General features: G+C 42.0%; 1 protein-coding gene across 1 annotated transcript in view; it reads right to left on the reverse strand.

The window, feature by feature from the left end:
• LOC109076009 (serine protease 27-like) overlaps positions 1-22,969 on the reverse strand; it is a 536,122-nt gene that overhangs the window by 510,318 nt on the left and 2,835 nt on the right. Inside the window, exons 2-5 of the mRNA XM_042733791.1 lie at positions 20,421-20,441; positions 20,164-20,329; positions 19,802-20,076; positions 19,544-19,692 (exon numbers count right to left, since the gene is read on the reverse strand). Of these exons, the coding sequence (XP_042589725.1) occupies positions 19,544-19,692; positions 19,802-20,076; positions 20,164-20,329; positions 20,421-20,441 (611 nt within the window). The remainder of the gene's footprint in view (positions 1-19,543; positions 19,693-19,801; positions 20,077-20,163; positions 20,330-20,420; positions 20,442-22,969) is intronic.

Below are 22,969 nucleotides of genomic sequence, written 5' to 3' on the forward strand. Positions count from 1 at the left end.
GGTTGATGTGTCCACTGTGTGTTTGATCTGATCCCGCCTCACAAGCTGTTCCCCTCATTATCACTCAGCTACATATACTGCACCCATCTCTCTGTCCTGTTGTCCCGACTACTATCACACCATCTGTCATCCACTGCTTAGTTGGTTTAAACCTGTCTTCCGTGTTCGTTGTGCGTGATTATATTGCGTGTTGTCCGTCTTCGTGTCGGTTTTCCGGTCTGTTTCCTTTTTCCATCCATTGACCGTATTCACATTCAACACTGCGACTTCACCATCCCATGTTCTTCTTCACGCCATCCCGTAAGACTTTATCGTTGGCCCCTCCATGCGCATACATGCTGGACCCCCTTGCGATATCATAAACCTCTTCTGCATTGCCTGCAATTGCTTCCTCCAACTCTCCACCCTCACTTTACCAGCCGTCACAGTAGGATCTGCCACATCAATGTAAGCAGCCGTCGACAGTTCTCTCACCCACTCTCAGCGTATAGGAGTTTTTGCAGAGGAGCCCGTTGATCGCATGGGATTGAAAACAGGAACCAAGGCGAGTTACGATGAGATGGGCTGTCCAGCTTTTTCAGATGACGAGCAATGGCTTGACCACAAGAAAGTGTCCGGAGCTCCGCGCTACCGGCTTTCAACGACAACAACAACCGCAACCCGCTCGACCATCCCACGCCATCCCACAACCGCCGATCCGTCTCCGGGAGGGATTGGCCCTCTCCGAACCACGCCTCCCCATCCCTGAGAATATGCGGTGTGAGCCAAAAGTTTTGTCGATCTTTGCCTGTATCATTTGGTTCTCGGCAACTAGCCCTGCAGCCCCGCTACGTTTCACATCAGCGAGAAGTGGAAAGGTGGCATTAGTCTTGTCACTTACTGACGGGGAGGTCTGCCCTCTGGGGGACGGCGGTGTTGGAGAAACCAACGACAGCTGCTGTTGCCGCTTTGTCCAAGCCCTTTCGGAGGAGGGAGGGAGATTGAGACGGGGGTGCTCGACCCGCTCCGTCGCCGGGAGGTAGGAGGGCTAGACTTATCACGGACCCTACGTCATGAAGAAAGTTCAGTAGCCGAATATTCTATGAGTTTCCGCCACCCTGGCGGCGGGAGTTGTAAGGGGAACGAAGAGGCGCAGTGGGATCACTTCCTGCATGGGGTGGGCTGACCCATCCCAACAGGAGATCCGCGCCGTCGAGCTCCCCCACTCTCTCAATGGCCTGATCGCCCTCACCATCAGAGTAGACAACCGACTCGACCAAGCCGCCAGACTGAGGGGCGAGAGCAGTTCTCTCGCGACCAGACCCGGAGGCCTCAGCGTCATCGCTCGGGCAAGGTTGCGGTCAGCCCACCGGGAGATCTTGAACCCATGCAGGTGGGGCGAGCTCATGCTCTCTTGCCGGTAGGAGAGGATCAGGCGAGATACCATTGGGACTATGTTTATACTACGTCGGCAGCCAAGAAACATCCATCCAGCGCTGTCCGGTAAAAGGACCAAGCCCTATAGTAAACGGAGGCTACTATCGGTGGGATCTCTGCCAGGAAGACCTCATCTACATCGACACTCAGACTCCTTCCGTGAGTCTACGGTGGTCCACCCACGCACTCGATCATCACGCTTTGTTGGATTCTGGGGCAGAGGGTAGTTTCATGGACTCGGTAAGTTGGCTACTAACTCAACATTCCTCTCACCTCCCTCAAACACCCCATTGCACCTTTTGCACTCAACGGACACAGACTGCCAGTCATCACACAGACCACTGTACCGGTTTCTCTCATCAAATCTGGCAACCCATACGGAGGAGATTTTCATTTTACATCACAGGGACTCACCTCAATCCCCCATTGTTCTAGGTCACACCTGGCTCCAGCAAACACAACCCCAGGATCAATTGGCGCGCTCGGATCTGTGGTTAGCTGGAGCGAGGAGTGTCAGTGTTTGTCTTGTCCTTTTGTCTGCTGGTGTTAATGTTTCTGAGTCTGTGTTTCAGGGGGAAGGCAGTGGATTTGGCTAACGTGCCCGCGGAGTACCACGACCTGAAGGAGGGTTTCAGGACAGTAAGTCTCTGGTGCTGATTCTCTTCCTCCTCATCGTCCCTATGACTGTGCGATAGAGTTATTGCCAGGGAACTTCTCCGCCTAAGGGCAAGTGTATATTCTTTGTCTATTCCAGAGACGGCGGCCATTGGGAGAATATATATCCAGGTTCTCTAGCAACGGTTGGGGGTTCCATCCGCCCCTTCTTCTTCTCCAGCGGGGGGGCGGGGGTTTCTTTTTTGTGGGAAAGAAGGACGGATCCTTGCGACCTTGCATTGACTACCGAGGGCTGAACAACATCAACGGTAAAGAATACCTATCCTTTGCCGCTTTATGTCTTCAGCTTTTGAGAGGTTGCAGGGGGCGTCCGTTTTCACTAAATTGGACTTACGTAATGCTTATCATTTGGTCGCGATCAGTGGAGGGGGATGAGTGGAAGACTGCCTTTAACACCCCTAGAGGCCATTTTGAGTACTGCGTGATGCCTTTCGGGCTAACGAAGCTCGCCGGCAGTCTTCCAAGCACTCGTTTCATGACGGTGTTGCGAGACATGGTCGCGTCTGTTCATATATGTTTACCTGACGATGACATATTGATTTTTTCTTTTTCTTCGTCTCTCCAGGACCACGTGCAACACGTACGACGAGTGCTTCTTTCTGCGGTTGCTAGAGAATGGATTGTTTGTCAAGGCGGAGAAATTGCGTTTTTCATGCACAGTCTTTGTTTCTTTTCTAGGACACATCATTTCGACTGGAGGGTGTTCGCATGGATCCTGAGAAGGTTAAGGCTGTGGTAAATTGGCCATCCCCAGAGTCTCGCAAGGCCCTGCAGAGATTTCTGGGGTTCGCCAATTTTTACCGGCGTTTCATTCGCAATTTCAGCCAACTAGCCGCTCCTCCTGACCGCCCTTGACCTCCCCTAGTTTGAACGTTCAGGTGGTCAAACCCAGCCGAGGCTGCGTTTGCCAAACTGAAAAGCTGCTTTGTTTCAGCTCCCTTCTCGTCACCCCTGATCGCTCACGTCACTTCATAGTGGAGGTCGACGCGTCAGAGGTGGGGGTAGGAGCAGTGTTGTCCCAACGCGCATCCTCAGACGAAAGGTGCATCCCTTGCGCGTATTATTCTCACCGTTTATCTCCTGCAGAAGTTAATTATGACATTGGCAATCGAGAGTTGCTTGTTGGCAGTCAAACTTGCACTGAAGAAGAATGGCGTCACTGGCTTGAAGGGTCGGGTTGTACCTTTCATTGTATGGACGGACCATAAGAATCTCGAATACATTAGAACCGCCAAAAGACTTAACTCCAGGCAGGCTCCGGGGGCATTGTTTTTTTCGGTCGTTTTGATTTTACACTTTCTTACCCGGCCGGGTTCCAAAAACATCAAACCCGATGCTTTATCCCGTCTTTTTGAGCGTATCCGATCGTACTGCTACTCCCGAGCCCATTTTTACCCGGGGACCATCATTATCTCCGCGCTCAGATGGGAGGTCGAATCGAAGGTGTTGACTGCCTTAGAAGGGGTAACGCCCCCGGCTCGTTGCCCACCGAACCGATTGTTTGTGCCGGAGGGGTTACGGTCAGACGTTCTCCAGTGGGGTCATTGTTCCAGTGTTGCTTGTCACCCAGGGGTTAGTAGAACTAGGTTTCTAGTCAAGCAACGATTTTTGGTGGCCTGGTATGGCTCGTGACGTCCACGACTTCGTCTTGGCTTGTTCAGTTTGCGCTATTGGTAAGACTTCCAATCGACCTCCAGATGCGGTTACTCTTACCGCTGTCTGTCCCTTCGAGACCCTGGTCCCACATTTCGCTAGATTTCATTACCGCCCTCCCGCCCTCTAAGGGCAATACGGTGATTTTAACCGTAGTGGACCGGTTCTCGAAGGCGACTCATTTTATTCCCTTGCCCAAATTACCATCAGCCAAGGAAACAGCGGTAGCTGTCATTGACCACGTCTTTCCGTATACATGGCCTTCCGACAGACGTGGTTTCTGACATGGGGTCCCCAATTTGTGTCCAAATTTTTGGCGAGCAATTTTGTAAATTGTTAGGACAGCGACTGTTAGTCTTTCTTCCGGGTTCCATCCCCAGAGCAATGGTCAAACCGAGCGAGCCAATCAGGATGTCGAAAGGGTTTTTTGCGATGTTTGGCTTCCAATAATCCTTCGTCCTGGTGTCAGCAACTCATCAAATTGTGGAGTACGCACACAATTCTTTTACAGTGTCATCTACGGGCATGTCTCCATTTAAGTGTAGTTTAGGGTACCAACCACCTAATTTTGTCAGTACGGAATCCGGGTTTCGGTCCCCTCCGCACACGCACTAGTCCAGAGGTGTCACCGCACCTGGACCAGAGCTCGCAGAGCTCTGCTCCAGGCTAGGTCGCGCACCAAGGCTAAGGCCGATCGCCACCGGTCGAAGCCTCCCCGTTACGTCGTCGGTCAAAGAGTGTGGCTTTCTACCCAGAATATTCAGATGCGTTCCGTTTCGAATAAGCTTGCTCCCAAATTTATTTGGCCCGTTTTCTGTGTTACCAAAATCATTAATCCGGTAACAGTGCGTCTTAGCCTTCCTCCGGCGTACAGGAGGGTTCATCCCGTGTTCCATGTGTCCAAAATTAAACCGGTGCATTTTTTTCCCGTCTTAACCCGCCTGCCCCCGGTTCCCCCCCCGCCTCGTATCGTTAATGGGGAAACCACATAGTTGGTTAATCGTATTCTGGACTCTAGACGGAGGGGACGCGGATTTCAGTACTTGGTGGATTGGAAGGTTACGGTCCGGAGAGAGAGAAGGTGGGGTTCCTGCTCGGGAACATACTGGATCACCGCCTTATTGGATGATTACAATCTACAGGTAAAGCAGGCTGGGGAACGTCAGGTGACGTCCTAGGGGAGGGGGGTACTGTCACGGTAGGAAATCCATTGTTTCCTCCGTGTCATGTTTTGTGTTTGTTGTTTGTACTCACGTAGTCTCCATGTGCTCGTTTGGTTGATTGTTGTCACCTGTGTGTTGATTGTCTCGCTCCAGCTGATCCTCATCTCACACAGCTACATATACTCACTCATCTATCTCTGTTCTGTTGTCAGATCCTCATTCATGTCTCCACTGCTAGTTGGTTTACCGTCTTCCGGTGTCGTGTGATGGAGTGGAATTCGTGTTGTCGTCTTCGTGTCAGTGTTCCGGTCTGTTCCTGGGTTTCATCCATTGACCGTGCTCACCTTCACCTGCGGACTTCACCATCCCACTCTTCTCACGCCACCGTAGACCACATTCGTTGCCATTGCCACATTCGGACATCTGTATTCAATAAACTTCTTCCCTGATTGCCTGCAATACAACACACAAACTGCACAAAACATGGCTTGAGATACGAAAAGCACACAAACACATTAGAGAAGCCCCCTGCTCCTGGAATTTAGAATTGTGTAGTTCTCAAGATGGGGGTGTAGTTTCACCAACATTGGAAAGCGCATAGAGTGCATAAATCTTGTTTCATTTCAAATGCGTACAAAGGTTTTTTTGCAGTACCATAGTATTTGTAATTGGCCAGATAATTTAGCAATAATTTAAAAGTTTGTAAGCTAGACTTAAAAAGGGTTATTTACTCCAAAATCTTTTAATGAAAAAAATCTCATTCCAATCCTGTCTTTAGAGACTATATTCAGTTTGTGAACACTAATGAATAGCGTTTTTTTATTTGAATCTGACAGATATACCGTATCTGACCCTTGCCATGGGGCTGCAAAGGCTTTCAATGGAGAGACAAAAAGCACAGAGATGTCATTAAAAATACTCTTCATTTGTGTTCCAAAGATGAATGAAAATTGTATGGATTTGGATCAATATGAGGGAGACTAACTGATGGCAGAATTAAAATTTCTGGGTGAACTGTGCTTTTAATCTTGTGTTCTGTAGAAAAATGGTGTCAATTCACTTGACTATTAACTATAAGTCTGTAGAAATTGTTTTAAATGAGATCCCTGTCTTTGCATTAATTTTTTTCCCCATGTATTTGAAAATGTTTTAAATCTTGACTGTTTCATGGTGAATTTTATATTTGTGACCACTATTTGGTGCAACACCAATATTGTACAAGTACCTGCTCATGTTTGCTTTTTTCTGCCTGTTGCTGTTTAAAAACTAAGAAGTGTTTCCACAATACAAGCATTTTCAACTGTGCTTTATACATTGTTAAATTAACTGATGTCTTAATATTTTGTCTTCATCTGTTTAAGGCAAATAAAAGCTACTGAACACCACTTAGAAAGGTTCAATTTGTAATATCATGGCGGATGTAATTGCTACAAAATTTCCACATAACGGATTTTCTGTTTTATGGTACAGAAATGAAAATGTAATCTACCAGATTTTTCCATTTTTAATGTTGAGAAAATGGTCCGTAAAAATTTTCTGCCAGTACATTATCCATTTTTTACATAATTATATATATATATATATATATATATATATATATATATATATATATATATATTTTTTTTTTTTTTTTTACAGTGTGTGTGTGTGTATATATATATATATATATATATATATATATATCTATATATATATATATATATATATATATATATATATATATATATATATATATATGAAGAGAGATATAGAGAAAATTCCCCAGGTCAGTACCTTCTTTGCTTTATTCTGTTTAGACAGTGTGACTACAACATGGGAACTGATTAAAGATAATTACATTTCAACAACCCGTATCCATGGTCACATTGCAGAGCTCCAGAATCCAATCAGTCCATATATTAACATAAAAATATTGCGGTATACATATATATATATATATATATATTATATATATCTATAGATATAATATATATATATATCATTCCATCTCTACTATTTGTGCAAAGATCCTCTAATCTCAGAGGAACAGAGGCATGAAGGAACTTCAAAAAGAAAATGTCAAGATGTTTAAGACAACATTGAGTGTTTTGCTCTTACTAATATTCAGTCAAGAGAGCTGTTCAAGAATAGGTACTATTAAAAAAAAAAAAGAGACAGTAAGAAATAAATGACAAACAATAGCGATCGACCAGCTTGGTACACTTCTTTAGGTTTTGCACGAGCGGATGTTGAATTGAAATTGAAACAAATCCAGGCGGGTTGCTGCCCACTGTAAGACTGGATTCCAGTTCTGATACTGGAGAGACTCTGGAGTACACACCAGGATATTTGGAGTCACCACATCCTTGACCGAAACTCACAAATGCCTACTGAATCCCACAGCGGAGCCTTTCTTGCACTGGACCATTGGACCTCCAGAGTCTCCCTGTATTGACAAACATTCAGCATTTTATATCTCTGAACAGCACTCCAGAGAACAAACTGTTACAGATATAACTTTTGCCATTGGCGATGACTGGTAAAAAGTGCTCCCAATTCAGCCCTGAATTCACCGCCCTTTAAAAAAAAAAAAATAAAAAAAAAAATTATTACTCTTAATACAGAAAGTTGTCTCAGGTAGGAAGCATGCAATCCGGGCCGCAATTCTGAACTGATATGTTGTGGGGACCAAAACGAAATGGTTGGGTAATAGTCAGTTTTTAAGTACAATCTAATATCCCAATGGAGTTATCAAAACTGAACACAACACAAAGGAACAACAATATTTTCAGGAAAGTATTACTATTAACATAATAAGTTTATTTGTTATTGTTTTCATTTGTTTTTTGACATATGTAACCTTGCATTTTTATAAATTGGACCAATTATATAACGACTAAGTAAAGAGTAAACTAAATGAAAACAAATGACCATGGATCATTGTTATCAATATTCCTCATGGGTATTAGTAAAATGTGTTGGGAATCGTTCAAAACTTACTCATACACACAATGAAATCATGACATTTATGTTGAGCATTTTTGCCCACAAACTTTTTGAATGTAAGGGGCACATAACTGCATTCTGTAAGGCTCCATCACGCAGGTTGAGTTGTACGTCATCATGTTTTTACATCCCCAATTCACACTGTAATGAAAATGCAGGACCTGCCCCAGCATTTTACAGATTTTTTTTTTTTGCATACACAAATCAGGGTTAACCATCAAATGTGGGCCCTCCTGTATCTGAAATAAAAAAAAAAAAAGGAAAAAAAAAAGAAAGTGTCGCTCACGGGTCAAAATGGACCCAAGGGTAAATTTTAATTATAATTATTTTATTTTTATTTTTTTTTGTCAGAAAGCTTATATAGATCCATTATATATATAATATATAATAGTATCTAACACACACACACTATACAGGGCTGGGAAAGGTTACTTTTAAAATGTATTTCACTACAGATTACAAGAATACAGCTTTAATAAAGTAATCAGTAACGTATTTCTTTAGAGTACTAAGGTTTAGTTAACTTAATTAAATACTTTAGAAACTTTCTGAAAGACGTTAGCTTTTATGTAACACACAAAGGAACATATTAACTGGATGCCTTGTTTTTATGCTTTCCAACTCTAAATAAAAAGTGACATCTACCCAACATAATATTTGTTTTCTTTGCATTTTTTATTTTTTTTAAAACAACATCATGTTTTCCACAGAATTTTCTGTGAACAAAAAAAAGTTATGTCATTTAAATCTTCCATTACAGAAATTCCAATTTGAATTAGGGGTGCACCGATTCAAGATCTGGCGATCGTTATTGCGATTTCAGTCAGTAAAGCCGGTTCTCTAATCAGCGGTAAATCCTCCATCAGGCAGCCGTGCATTTCACATAGAGCAGCTGTTACTACATAGAGCCGTTGTATTAACTGACAAGCTGCGCAACTCAACCTTACAAGCATCCACGTTTATTTGCGAAGCTTGTCAGACAAAAGGGAGACCAAAAAAATGGCACAGTGTGTCCAAGTTATACAATAGAGCTGTTTAAGGGTTGGACCAAACTGTACAGTGATGATAATCCGCTCTATGGTAGGAAACAATCAGCCCCAAAAAAATCGCCGGCAGGGCATTCTTCAGGGTTTGGTAGCCCAAAATTAATTTAATAGCCCGGAAAAAAAAAACAAAAATCGGCTTAACTTTACTGTGGACAAGAGCATGATCATCAAAAACTAGCAGCATAAGCAGGAAGTAAAGATTCAATAAACGTATGATGCGATAAACCCCTCAATACAGATATTCCCCATACAATTTTCTTACAATTTTATTATTTTTTTTTTTACTAAATGAGATTTAAGAAAGTATAAATGGAAAATGTTCATTTTTATTAATTTCTCAGACAAAGGATGCTAGTCTTTGTGAAATTGAAATGTTAAATTAATCAATTAACTTGAAATTTTAAAACAAATCCTAAATCAAATAAAAAAAAATCATACCATAAAAGAATCTCTTCATATAAACCAAAGAATTTAGTTTAAGGCTCTATGTTAAATCAGAGGGAAACCATTTTGAATTACTATCACAAAAAAAAAAAAAAAAAACCCTAAAGAGAGTGTAGCAGTAAAAATAGCTTTGTAAATTAGGTTTCCTAGTGACCACCATCAGACTTCTCGGTAAGTGGCCACTGCCTAAATTAGTGCATGTGTATCCCATTGAGAATTCAAGAGGGCCGATTATTTTTGATATTACTACCAAGGTATCACTACTGTTCCCTCCCTTAGGTCCCACAATCACTATTCAATCTAGTATTATTAATCTAGTTCTCCTTGTTGTAAGAGGACTCGCAAGAAAGCTACATGGGGTTGAATTCTAGAACAGTTCACCAAAATGAAAACAGAGAGAACAACACCTTTTAAGAGAGATAGAGAGGGAGGCCTACATCCAGGGGTTCCAATGCACTGCACTAGTACATAAATGATTTAGGATTTGGATTACTTTCAGAGCCTCCATTAATCTGCTTAATATTTTCTTTCTCAATTAATCCAAGTTAGGTGTTTGGTCCCTATATACATTTCATAAAAATGTGGACTGAAGTGTTTCCACCCCAAAGCCCAGGAATGGTCCCTAAATGCCTCTGTTTTGTCCACAACTCAAAGAGATATCTAGTTTACTGTCATACAGAGAGCAGACATCAGGAATATATTTTACATACTTCAAATGCTCGGAATTTTGTTCCTTCAAAAATTCATTCAAAACCCACCAATCGATTATCAAAAACCAATGATATCGCACTCGATGTCATAGCCGACGCAAATCAATTACGCTGGAGAAAATCCGCTAGCTCTATAGTTGTTTGAGCTCTCTCAGAGCGCACAAAATCAGCGCCCCTACTGGAACCGTACAGGCCCCATGATCGTGATACTAGCTGCATCGAACGCAACACAAACTCGGAGATGAAGATGGATGTGTGCAGCCATGAGTGCTGATTTCTATTCACACTAACGAAGGTTTTATTGTTATTATTATTATTATTATTACTGCATTTACCGTACCGCAAAACCGTGAAACGGCTAGTGATACATAACTAGTAGTAGGCTGATTGAGTCAGTGGCATTAATGCTAGTATCGTGAACCAAAGTAACCTCACAAACATGACAGGTTCAGTACTATTTTCCGAGCTCAATCACTTTGCTTGTCAGCCAGGGCCGTTGCTGGCATCAGGAGGATGGCTGCGGATCGTGCCGAGCTCTGCTGTTTCAACACTTGTTTGGAACGAATCGTGAATATGACTCGGGACTGACGAGTGGTCCTCAAAGAGTGGCTTCGATTCATTTGTGTGGGGACCGCCACAGTGCACATGACGCCACATAAATTGGAGGGGGGTTCTGAATAGGACCGGTGAGGTCCGAGTCTTTTAATTCTTCCTGTCAGTCCCATAGAGACGAAAAGAGAAAAGAGTAGTTCAAGTTTTGCTGAATGAGACCTCAAGATCCGAGTCAGTAAAATGATCCGAACTTCCCACTACTAACTGGCAACACCGCAAGCAAGATTGTCAACACTGACACTTGCAAGCGCAATAATGAAAGACTTCGTCTTAGGTTAACAACGAAACAACCTATGAAACTAATAATGAACAATATGAAACTAAAATTACATAAGCTATAATTTTAAAATGGCTTAGGAACTGTAGGCTAGTTAAGAGGTGGATAAACTCAATTAGAGGTGGGATAAAACGCACTTGGAGGTGGTTAAATGCTATTTCCGAATTTTGGGAGTTATACTGGATTGTATTAATTGAAAAAATTAAGTTAAGTAGAATGGTCCGATTTTTTACCTTTGTGACTGAGACACAGATGCCACTCTCTGACAGCAGGTGCCACTAATGGAACAGCAAGTATATTTATAGGCTGCTGCCCCTTTAAGGACCGAATGCACGGATCCAATAAATAGGCACAGGAGATTTCCTTTCTCCACTGTATACGTTCACTTAAGACATGAACCGACTGTATTTAGAAGAATACTTGCAGAGACAATTATTTTGAAATAATTTTTGTGTGTATGTGTTCATTCAGAAGCAAGGATACGCGAAAGAGGAATCAATTGTGTAACTAACTGCATCTGTCTGAAACGCTGCTCTCAGCGCGGGTTTTTGAATGAGTGCGTGCAAAATCTGAATGGATTTAAAATGTTTGAATTAGCAAGACTTAAGCCGAGTTCAGACTGCAATGATTTTTGAAAAATAGTCGAGTCTCTGTTTCTTTTCACACTGCATGACTATCTTGGCCAGCATCACGTCGCATGGTGTGTTCATACAGCATGACTTTACAATAGGAGAATCGCCGACAACTCTGTCTGGCACGCAAACTATGGCTGCATCCGAAAACTGAAAAATGCTGCCTTCTGAGGACGCATTCCCAGGTAGGAAAGCATCAAGGCACGTCCGAATTCAAAGTAAGCTTCAGTTTCCTGTCTCCTGAGATGCCTTCATCTGGCCGATTTTGGAAGGCAGCATAGATGTATCCTTTCGCTGCCTTTGATATTCACACAATCCTGTGCATTCCATTCTGTGACAGTTAAGCCCAAAATAAAGATGGGGTCTGAAAGTTGCAGTCGGTGCTCAGTTTGTCTGTGAAATGGATGTTTTTGATCAAAGTTTTCCACTTTTTATGTCATTTCTAGCGAGAAATTAATATTGCAGTAATTAAATATCCACTTAATTATCAGCCAAAGCTCTCTATATTTTGCTGTAGATAATTTAACCATTACTCTGCCTCAGAAGCCTGTCCATCAAATCAGTTTCATGAGTGTGTCTTCGTGCAAAAAACACTGCCTGCAAAGTCATTGCCTGATATGGCAGCGAGGCAGCAAGTCACCTGTCTAAGTTTTCGGATGCAGCCCTTGGTTTCACAACCAAAACACACGCGAGATGTGACAAGGAAACAACGCGATATCACGCATGCAGACCAGAGTGTTCTCACGTGAGACTAGATAGCTCAGATGAAACATCAAACAGACACGTGGTGCTCCTGCCAAATTTCTACTAATTTTTCTTCCATTTCCTTGGGTCCAATAGACCGAGAAGAAGCCTTTTTCTGAAAAGAAGCCATGCTTGCTGATATTGTGGTCTATAACTCCTCCCCGAACTCCCCCGCTGCTCTGTATCTTGCTCTCTCATTGGCTGCCGGTCCATCGCCGATGTATTCCCTTTCAAGGGAACTTCAAACTGTGTCCTCTAGGGGTCGCTATGCGGAACACCTCGTCGTGACCCGTGTCTGAAGCATACATTGAAAAAACACCAACGAGTTGGCCGGCGACAGCCTCTGACGTCACTACTCACGGCGCGACTATAAAACAGGCACCCGGGAGATCACGTCATTCTCTTCTTTGTCTTCACTGACTGTTTTGTTTGAAGCGTGCATCTGAGAAACGACCACGGTAAGAGCGATCTTTCTCTTTAATTTTAATTTTGTCCACTAGCAAGGCGTTTAGACAGTGTGTACATCCGTGTCGGCGTTATTTGACCCCTGATGACACACACAGTCTTTGTGTCTTTTGTTTGGGGCGTTTTTCAATGAAAAAGCTCCGCTCTCGTCTGTTCTCTCTTTTCGAGGACTAGAGGGACAAGCCATCTGCTTCCCCGCGGGTCAGGACCCGCCGCTGCTGAGGCACGGAGGAGAGTGAGCTCGTGGGATAGCAGGTGGATCTCCGCTGAGGATTTTAGAGATGGACTTTCCCTTTTCGCGGCTCTTTTCGGGGCGGCAGACGAGTGAAGTGAACTTCAGGAGAGGAAGATGAATGTTGTGCATAACACTTTCTGCTACTGAAGTTAGTTGCTCTGCTAGGGGTTCTGCCAGGAAGAGCAGGATATGTTTGAGGTGAAGAAGCTGAGGCTGAGCCTTCTCAGTCCTCCTGCCCTGCGTATGCGGAGCTGTTAGAGGTTATGGATCGCGCACAGCCACGGCAAAGTTGGACTTGCCAGTGGAAGCGTGCCAGCAAAGTGACGCCCGCGTGGTCACCGTCGACGAGCGTTTATTTGTTCTGACCATAGCCCTCACAGCCCGCAGGTGAGCCTTCCATTCTTGACTGATTTACATACAGAAATCGAAAAAGAATGGAAAGAGGCCGTTTTTCTTCTCGCATCCATCGTTTTCAGCATACGTGATTTATGCCAACATCGAGGGGCCATGCAGCGAAAGCAGCTATGAGAGGAGGCCCCCTGTAGAAGAGACGCTGGCTAGCTATCTCTCTGTGGGGGAAACATACTCCCGCTTAAACCTCCCTCTTTGCCATCTAAGTCCCCTACAGGATTACATCCCGCTGATGCGTGGGGGTGTAAAATGGCAGAGCATACGCAGCAGCAGGTGCAGGCTGTGGCTCGTCGGTGCACACAATGGCATCGTGCTTCAGGCTTATCAGGCTGATTTGCTGAGGACCCTGGATAAAGGCGAGGGCCTTTAGCTCGAGGAGGGACAGGTAGCTGAGCTGCGCCGCACCACACCACAGATCTCTCTCTCCGTGCTACCAAGCAGGCTGACTCCACCATGGGAAGGTCTATGGCGGCCATGGTGGTAACGGAGAGACATCTGTGGGTGAACCTGGCAGACATCGGCGGGCGCTTCTTCTCGATTCCTGGTTCGCCTTCCGAAACTTTTCGGTACCAACTCCTTCGAGACGGTGGTCGAGAAGTTCAGGGAGGCCGAGGACGATGTGCTCTATGCTGCCTTTCCAAATCCTTCATTCCCCATTAAGGTGCAGGTCCGAGCCCGACAACATAGGGGTCCTGGCCCCTCTCAGTCTGAGGATCAAAGACGGGCGCAGGAAGGCTAGTGTCGTCGGCTCGTGTGCAAGTCCTCCGCCCCCGCCTGCGGGCAGGGGTAAGAGGAATCGTGGGTACCACGAGGAGGATAAGCAGGACCTGAGGGATAGTGATTGATTTCAGCTATTGAGGCAAGGTACTCGTCCGAATCAGAGTGATTATACCTAGGTAGCTACTCATTCCCTTTTGGGTGGTTTTTAAATTTCTGCTTTTAATCCCTCCCCTGCCCTAATTCCCCTGTAACCACCAGGTCTTCTCCACCTGATCGAGGTTAGGTGGAAAAATTCTCGACATAACAGTCTCCAATGCTGGACCTATGATGTGTGGCAGGTTCTGTGTTTATAGCAACCACCTTACTGATGGTCCGGACTAAAGGAGGCGCCCCTTGATCGCGGGGCTCCAGTGGTAGGAGGGTGGGTGAGTATGTAACCCTTTCTGTATATATTTATGTGTATTAAATGCTGGTGGTTATGTGTCTACTAATAAACTCTGTGAGTTTCCTTTGCAGTGCTAAGCAGTTACGGCGTTTACTAACACACTCGTCAGCACACGGCTGTCTGGCCTCGTGCTCTGGTATTAGGCGACCGAGATCACAGGCTTCTGCGGGAGCCCTCGCTGATCATCAGACAGCACTGCAGGGGAATTTCATGGATGTCCGGCCAGGTCACCCCCTGAGGGGCCCTCCTGGCCGCTTAACGTTTGTGCTGTCTCATCCCACCGGAAGTGAAGGGGGGGTAGTTACGTGAAGTCTTCCCTGTATATACTGGCCTTCAGGTGATGCTCCCCTCACCAGAGGGATACAAAATTCGAGCTTGTCTCTCTCCCATGCGGTTCAGCGCCTCTGCGATGCTTAGGAACCTATAAGTACACACGCTAAGCTCTGTGTACTTTCTGGAAACTACATGGTGGTCAGTGTGCACGTGAACACTTTTTGCACACTTTCTAAAATCCACGTAAGTGGTAAGTCGGTGCACGCAAGACGGACCTCTGCGCACTTTCTAAAATCCTGTACGGTTAGGGTTACGTGCTCCGCCTCATTCCCTTTCTTGAGATGATTAGACCTTGGTTCCTTGGGCTCCATTCAGCCCAGTATGTATTTGCTTATACACTTCAAGCGGGGGGGTCTGCTTCCCTCAACATGAGGGGCTATTTTGGGCGATTCTCGTGGTAGTGTTTAGCAGAGCGCTCCCCTTTTCCCAAGAAGGGTCGCCTATGAGCGTGCTACTCTGGATATCAGGGAGTTCTCCTCTCATATGAGACTGGAGGTTCGCTGTTTTTTCCCCAGAGCGCTCCAGCATTATGTTCCTCCACAGATCGAGTTGATGACTCTCAAAACATACTGTATTTGAGATTGCAAAACCATCTTCATCGATGAGCTGCTCTATCAGAGTGCCACAAGATCCCCTCCTTACGAACGGTATGTGAAAATCCATGCTATGGTAAGTGTGCACGGTGAAGTCCTTTGCACACTTTCTGAACCTCCACAACTGTGGTAAGTTCACAAGCTGAGTACTCTGCGTTCTTTCTAAAAAATCCTATGTAGGGTGAGTGCTTCACGCAGTTGCTTCCTCCGTGCCCTTTCTTGAGTTGGTAAAGCCCCCATTCATCTTGGGCGCCACTCCACCTATGTATCCTCGGATACCTATCTAAACAGGGTGTTACTGGAGATCTATTGAGACAGCTCCTTCAGCAAGCTTATGCGAAAGCAAGCAGTAGCCCCTGTGTGACAGGCAGGACTTAGTATAAAATGCTAGGTTCTTAGCCGTATCCCTTTAAAGGAATCTTTCCTGATTCCAAGCCTTCAGCTCTACCCCGGGCCGAGGCCCTAACAATCAAGTTCGGTATGTAGCTTAGGCCTTTGGCCGTAAGGGGTACTGTCACAGACAGCCGTCTAACGTCCCAGGGGCAACTCCCATGGAAATGGTAGAGTTGGTACTTAGTGTTCGCCATGATTCTGGCCTGCACTCCCCTCAGCATGGTGGCGTGGGGTATCTGTTCCCCATATAGCGACCCCTAGAGGACGCAGCATTTCGAAGTTCCCTTGAAAGGGAACGTCTCAGGTTACGAATGTAAATTTACACATTTCTTTAAATGTTTTCACCAAACAAATCTTCAAAAATCTTGAACTCGTTCACCGAGTGTTTTGTTTTTTAGGCATTTGGATATATATTTAAACATTAAATAATTTATATTTAAAAAAAAAATATCAAATTGAATTTTAATCCAAACATTATGGACATTTATATTCATACAATTTCATAAATATGTAATATAAAATATATATTTAAAAATTTAAATATGATCTAAATTCATTGGTCTTCACTACATCACTTAAATTTAAATAAATAATAATAAAAAAAAAGGTACAAAAATGATAGTCTTTTCCCAGCAGAAACATCATTCATATTATAATGTGTTTCTATGTGAGTGTGTGTACCATCCATGTGTGTACATGTTTGGGTATATGAGTTTTTTCTTCTGCATCTGGGATATTCTGTAGTCTCAGGCCTTTTTTTTGGAGGGGGGGGTATGCACCTTTTTTTTAGATTGTGTGAGTACTGTATATTAAAAAGAAATTTTTTTTTTTTTTTTTTTTTTTTTTTTTTTTTTTTGACATTGCATTAATTTCTATTGTGGGTCGAACTGATCCACGAGGGACACTTTTGTTACTTTTTTTTATTACACCCACATAAACTATATATACATAAACTTATATTCACTCACTTTGTGTGTGTGTGTGTGTGTGTGTGTGTGTGTGTATTCCAGGTTCAAGTGGGACAAAAGTCACAAAGTCGTACCATAATGACCAACACTAGATTAAAAAAAAAAAAATCTTTAAAAATGATTTTCAAGTCAAAATGACCCGAGGGATGGAAGAGGGTTAAATTAATGCATTAAATCGACAGCCCAACTTTAAAGTCTATGTTCTGAAGTGAAAATAGTGCCAACCGGAAGTGTTGAAGAAAAACTTATAATGTCATGGTGTAACCACTATAGCTTCCTATTTAAACATATCCACATTATTTTTCATGATAGAGAGATTTTACCTGTACAAAAACAGCCTGATATAGCCTACTGCTTTATAATTGCAAACTTTTAACCATTGTCACATAATTTATATTTTATTATTGTAATCATATATACACCACTTTGTAGCACAAGCGGTTTAACAGTTTACGGCACTTTGTTATTTTTCTAGTTATTTACTCACAGCTAATGAATTGAAAGTCTCGCACAATCATAAAAATAGCTTACTTCTGCATTGCAAAATAAATGTATAAAGAGGCTGCTTTTGGAATCCCTATAATTTTATGTTTTACAACAACAACAAAAATACTGAGATTGGCCTGGGGGGTTGTGTGTGTGTGAGTTTGGGTGTGAGAGTGTGCGTGGGTGTCTAATTTGCATTCAAAATGTTTTGGACAATTAACAAAAACCCACCAATTCAAAAAATTAGAATATGGTGACATGCCAATCAGCTAATCAACTCAAAACACCTGCAAAGGTTTCCTAAGCCTCAGTTTGGTTCACTAGGCTACACAATCATGGGGAAGACTGCTGATCTGACAGTTGTCCAGAAGACAATCATTGATACCCTTCACAAGGAGGGTAAGCCACGAACATTCATAGCCAAAGAAGCTGCGCTGTTCACAGAGTGCTGTATCCAAGCATGTTAACAGAAAGTTGAGTGGAAGGAAAAAGTGTGGAAGAAAAAGATGCACAAAAGACAACCGAGAGAACCGCAGCCTTAGGAGGGATTGTCAGCAAAATCAATTCAAGAATTTGAGTGAACTTCACAAGGAATGGACTGAGGCTGGGGTCAAGGCATCAAGAGCCACCACACACAGACATGTCAAGGAATTTGCTGAACCACAGACAACGTCAGAGGCGTCTTACCTGGGCTAAGGAGAAGAAGAACTGGACTGTTGCCCAGTGGTCAGATGAGAGCAGGTTTTGTATTTCATTTGGAAACCAAGGTCCTAGAGTCTGGAGGAAGGGTGGAGAAGCTCATAGCCCAAGTTGGTTGAAGTCCAGTGTTAAGTTTCCACAGTTCTGTGATGATTTTGGGTTGCAATGTCATCTGCTGGTTGTTGATCCATTGTGTGTTTTTTGAAAATCAATGCCAAAGTCACTGCACCCGTTTTAAACCAAGAAATTTTGGAGCACTTCATGCTTCCTTCTGCTGACCAGCTTTTTGAAGATGCTGATTTCATTTTCCAGCAGGATTTGGCACCTGCCCACACTGCCAAAAGCACCAAAAGAGACCAAAAAATGCAGATGAGCTGAAGGCCACTGTCAAAGAAACCTGGGCTTCCATACCACCTCAGCAGTGCCACAAACTGATCACCTCCATGCCACGCCGGATTGAGGCAGTAATTAAAGCAAAAGGAGCCCCTACCAAGTATTGAGTACATGTACAGTAAATGAACATACTTTCCAGAAGACCAACAATTCACTAAAAATGTTTTTTTTTTTTTTTTTTAATTGGTCTTATGAAGTATTCTAATTTGTTGAGATAGTGAATTGGTGGGTTTTTGTTAAATGTGAGCCAAAATCATCACAATTAAAAGAACCAAAGACTTAAACTACTTCAGTCTGTGTGCACTGAATTTATTTAATACATGAGTTTTGCAATTTGAGTTGAATTACTGAAATAAATGAACTTTTCCACAACATTCTAATTTATTGAGGTGCACCTGTATGTTTTTATGTAACTGATTTTAAAAAGTTATAAACAGTCTTGCAGAAAAATATTAGAAGACTAACTTTTAAGGCCGATGTGATTTTGCCAAGTAAGACATGTTCCAATCCCTACCCCTAAACCTAAATCAGTGGGAAATGATAGCTGAATAACAAGAGTGTAGTGTTAATAAACATTTAAATCCACAACCTAATAAAAGTAAACAATTATGTATAAAAACAACTAGGGAATTCACAAGCCTCTCTATAGAGTCCTACACAGGAATCTAGTGGTTACACCATGAAATTACAGGTTTTTCTTTTTTTGCTTTCACCAGGAGGTGCTATTCTGCCTTCAAAAATGGGATTTTAAAGGCCTAATATCTATTTTAATCTCAAATACTGCATTAATTGTAAAATTATTGTAAAAAAAAAAAAAAAATTTGTAAAATTATTGTATAAATATTGATTAGTACCATGAAATTCTCTCAAAATACAAAATAAAAAAATGTTATTGAACAAAAATATATTAGATTTATTTTACTGAAGAAAAAAAAAAAAGATTACATTTCAGGTGTCCGGTCACTTTTGACCATGAAGACCATGAGTGTGATTCTCAAATGAGGAATGCACAAGGGTTAAATGAATGACTGATGTCTTACTGTACCTCACATGCATCTTTTCCTCCCTGATTTAACAATCCAGCACAAATCATATTGCTTGTGATATTTCTGATCCCTTTATAAGCATTAGCACAGGCACTGTTATTCACAACTGGTATCATCACCTCCTGCAGTATGTCAGGAAACTGGGTGCCTGTGACACAGATCAGAGGACACATTTGATGGCTTTTATTTCTAGGTAAACTGTTGAGGTTTACAGTGATGTTTGTATTCAGTTAACTGGCAAGTCAATGTTCACTCACCTTCAGGTTGTAGTCTGCCCCATCCAGTGACCCAACTCTCCGTACCTGCACCAAATACACTTCCAGCCGCTGCCAGACAGACTGGCCTGATGTAATCAGAGAAATTCACAGAGGAGGAGAGCTGGATCAGTGCTATGTCATTGTCATAAGTAACATTGTCAAAGTCAGAATGGTTGATAATTTGTTTAGCTCTAATAGGTCCGGATGTCTCATTAGGGTTTTTGTCAGATTGACTCAGACGACCGAAGTACATCTTAATGTAACGGTAATCGTACCTGTAAATAGAGAAAGTGTTCTTAAAATCCCACTATTATCAATCTGCAAATGTATCATAATCTTTATTTAAGCATAAAACTTCATACTCCTGGAAGCAGTGAGCTGCAGATAAAACCCAGTCTTTAGTGATGAGAGTCCCGCCACAGAAATGGTTATCGTTGACAGTATGAATGCTGACCTGCCACGGCCAATCACCTGCCGTTGCATCCTCCCCTCCAACAATCCTGTTATTGAGAGGGGCTCGACCACATACTGATGAGAGGAAAGAAGATTTCTTAATGTGCCTCTCAGACACAGAAGATTCACATTCTGTGAGATTTAGGGTCATTATGATACAACTTACCATCTAACTGGCAGAGTGAACCTGTGTGGAAAGATGAAGACAAAGTAAGCAGACAATCATCCAGACAGAGCTGATAAACTGGTTTGTGTGGCATACAATCACTCATATGTGTATTAGAAGAGCACATCATAACCTACCTCAATCATAACTCATCTCTAACTATTCAACTACTAAAGTTTTCTAGGAATACTCATAGAAGGCAATAAAACCTCACGAGAGAATCTCAGAAAAATATATATTTTTTTTATACAAATTCTTAGTAATATGCAAACATAAATGTAAAATAAAAATGGTTTGACCAATAAATCATAAAAGATCTATTAATTTTTAATACATTTTGTGTGTGTAATATTGTGTTAAATGTGTTAAAAAGTAAAAAAGAAAAAAGAAAAAAAAGCAACGCAGTGCATCCAACACGTGTTATTTATCAGCCAATCACATTGCTGCGTGCATCACTTCATGAGCCATTACTCTGCTCAAGAGCAAGTTTCCTCACTTCAATAATCTAAATGTGTGTTTGCTGTGTTTTTATTGCATACTTGCATCAAAAATAACACATACTTGACACAAATTGTGTAACTGTAACACATTTATGTGTAAAGAATTTCAACAAACTTTCTGTGTTAGGACCAGGAGGAATAAAACTAATAAATGCCTTGACCCATCTAGTCAAAAGTGTTTTAAGAAACATTACAACAATCATGTTTTTAAGTCAGTTTAATGTATTTATGTTTAAATGACGTATAAAGCTAAGTTGATTGTTGATTGATTGATCTTTACATCACTTGAATGATTTTGAAGAACATAGACTTACATTTACAGTGACCATAGCAAACTCATGCATTTGCAAGTAAACACTAATAAGAATAAAGACTTACATGTATCAGATAATCAGAATATGTTATAGCTTACATAATAAGTCTCATAAAGAAACCATTCTTCGTAGTAGGTCAAAATATCAGCAGACAGCAGCAGCGTTGATGTTTAATTTATTTTCTATATAAGCATTTAGATGCTCGTGACAATATCTAGTTTGTCCAATTGACGTTTTCTCTAGTATTAAGACATAAAACATATTTTACAGCTCATCTGATGCTGATCTTTAGGGTCTAACCCCTGATTTCCACTGCACACTTCTGCGGCGTGTTACGGCTCCGACGTGGCTACCGGAGCTGATCGTGGCCACTCTAGTCAATGCTTGCTTCACTAAAGATACGCGCTTAGCTAAGCGGCGCGGAGAGCCGCTTCTGGGATGCTTTTGAAAAGTGATGCGACAGACTACAAGTTACCTTATTTAAACTGTAATAGTAGTGTAACTTGTTCAATTACTTTATTAAAGTAATTTAACTGATTACTTTTGATTGTCTATTTTCAACAGTTCAAACATTTACACCACGCAGGGTTAACCTTACAGTAGTGCTCAACACTGTCAGACTTTCACAATCCTTCATCACTTAAATTAAGATGATCGAATTTGAAAACATCCACCACAAGATCAGACTTAAGTCCTGCTTTTTACTTTGAGATTGATCTGAAGTTTAATGCAGATTTAAAATCATAAGAAATAGTTTACAGATACTGTTTTTGAAACCAAATCTTTGCATAACTACATGAAACACTGCATCTAACAATTTGGGAAAAAATTAGTTATTAATTAAAAACAATAATAAATAAAAGCATATACATCAACTCAAATACGGTTATCTAATAAGCATGTGTCCTATTCTGTGTACTAAACTCCTAAAACATTGGTGTCTCTTTGAAACCTTGCTGTCTCTTCGTATATGATATGATGATAGTTTTTTCAAAATAAGTAAAATGCTCATGAGGTGACTCAGAGCAGTTCCAGAGATTATGTTTATATGTTCATGTACTCATATATTGAGGCTGAAAACACTGCTAGCTTCAGTAGGTCTGTGTGTAGTAAATGAAACTGCATGTCTGTGCTATTAATTTCCACGAGGGGTGGACTGGGAAAAAAAATATCAGGCCAGGAAATCTCACACTCATACACCCACAACATATTCTGAAACATGGACAAACCTATTTTTTTGCATGGACTTCACATAAAAAAGGTTTAAATCTTTAGGTTGGGGACATGCAAAATAATTAAGAGTTTTCTCCTAAACTACACCTTCACATTCATTTTTCTTTTCAGTCTCTTTATTTTGCCATATCTCTTACATGAATACAAGATAATATATATATATAAAGCATTAAATGATTCTTCATCTCAGGATTTTTTTGAAAGGAGCGTTGTAAAGAAAGGAGACGTTTTTTGCACCAGCTCTCTGTTCTTTGGTAGTCAACGTCGGGTTGAGCGAAATGGCAGTGGTGCTACCCAGTGGTTTGTTTCATCGACATACATTTATTTTTCCATTATTTGAAGAAACTCAGCATCTTCAATAGATGGCGCAGATTTGTCATCATTAGAAGTTTTAGCAAACACACAATCATCTAAACTCTCTGTTTCCTATGTAGGAACATCTAGGGAACACAGTGAATCTGTACAATCTTCTTGCTGAAAGTGTCTTATTTTCATGTAGTTT

This window comes from Cyprinus carpio, chromosome A3 (genome assembly GCF_018340385.1).
Source record: "Cyprinus carpio isolate SPL01 chromosome A3, ASM1834038v1, whole genome shotgun sequence".
Taxonomy (NCBI): domain Eukaryota; kingdom Metazoa; phylum Chordata; class Actinopteri; order Cypriniformes; family Cyprinidae; genus Cyprinus; species Cyprinus carpio.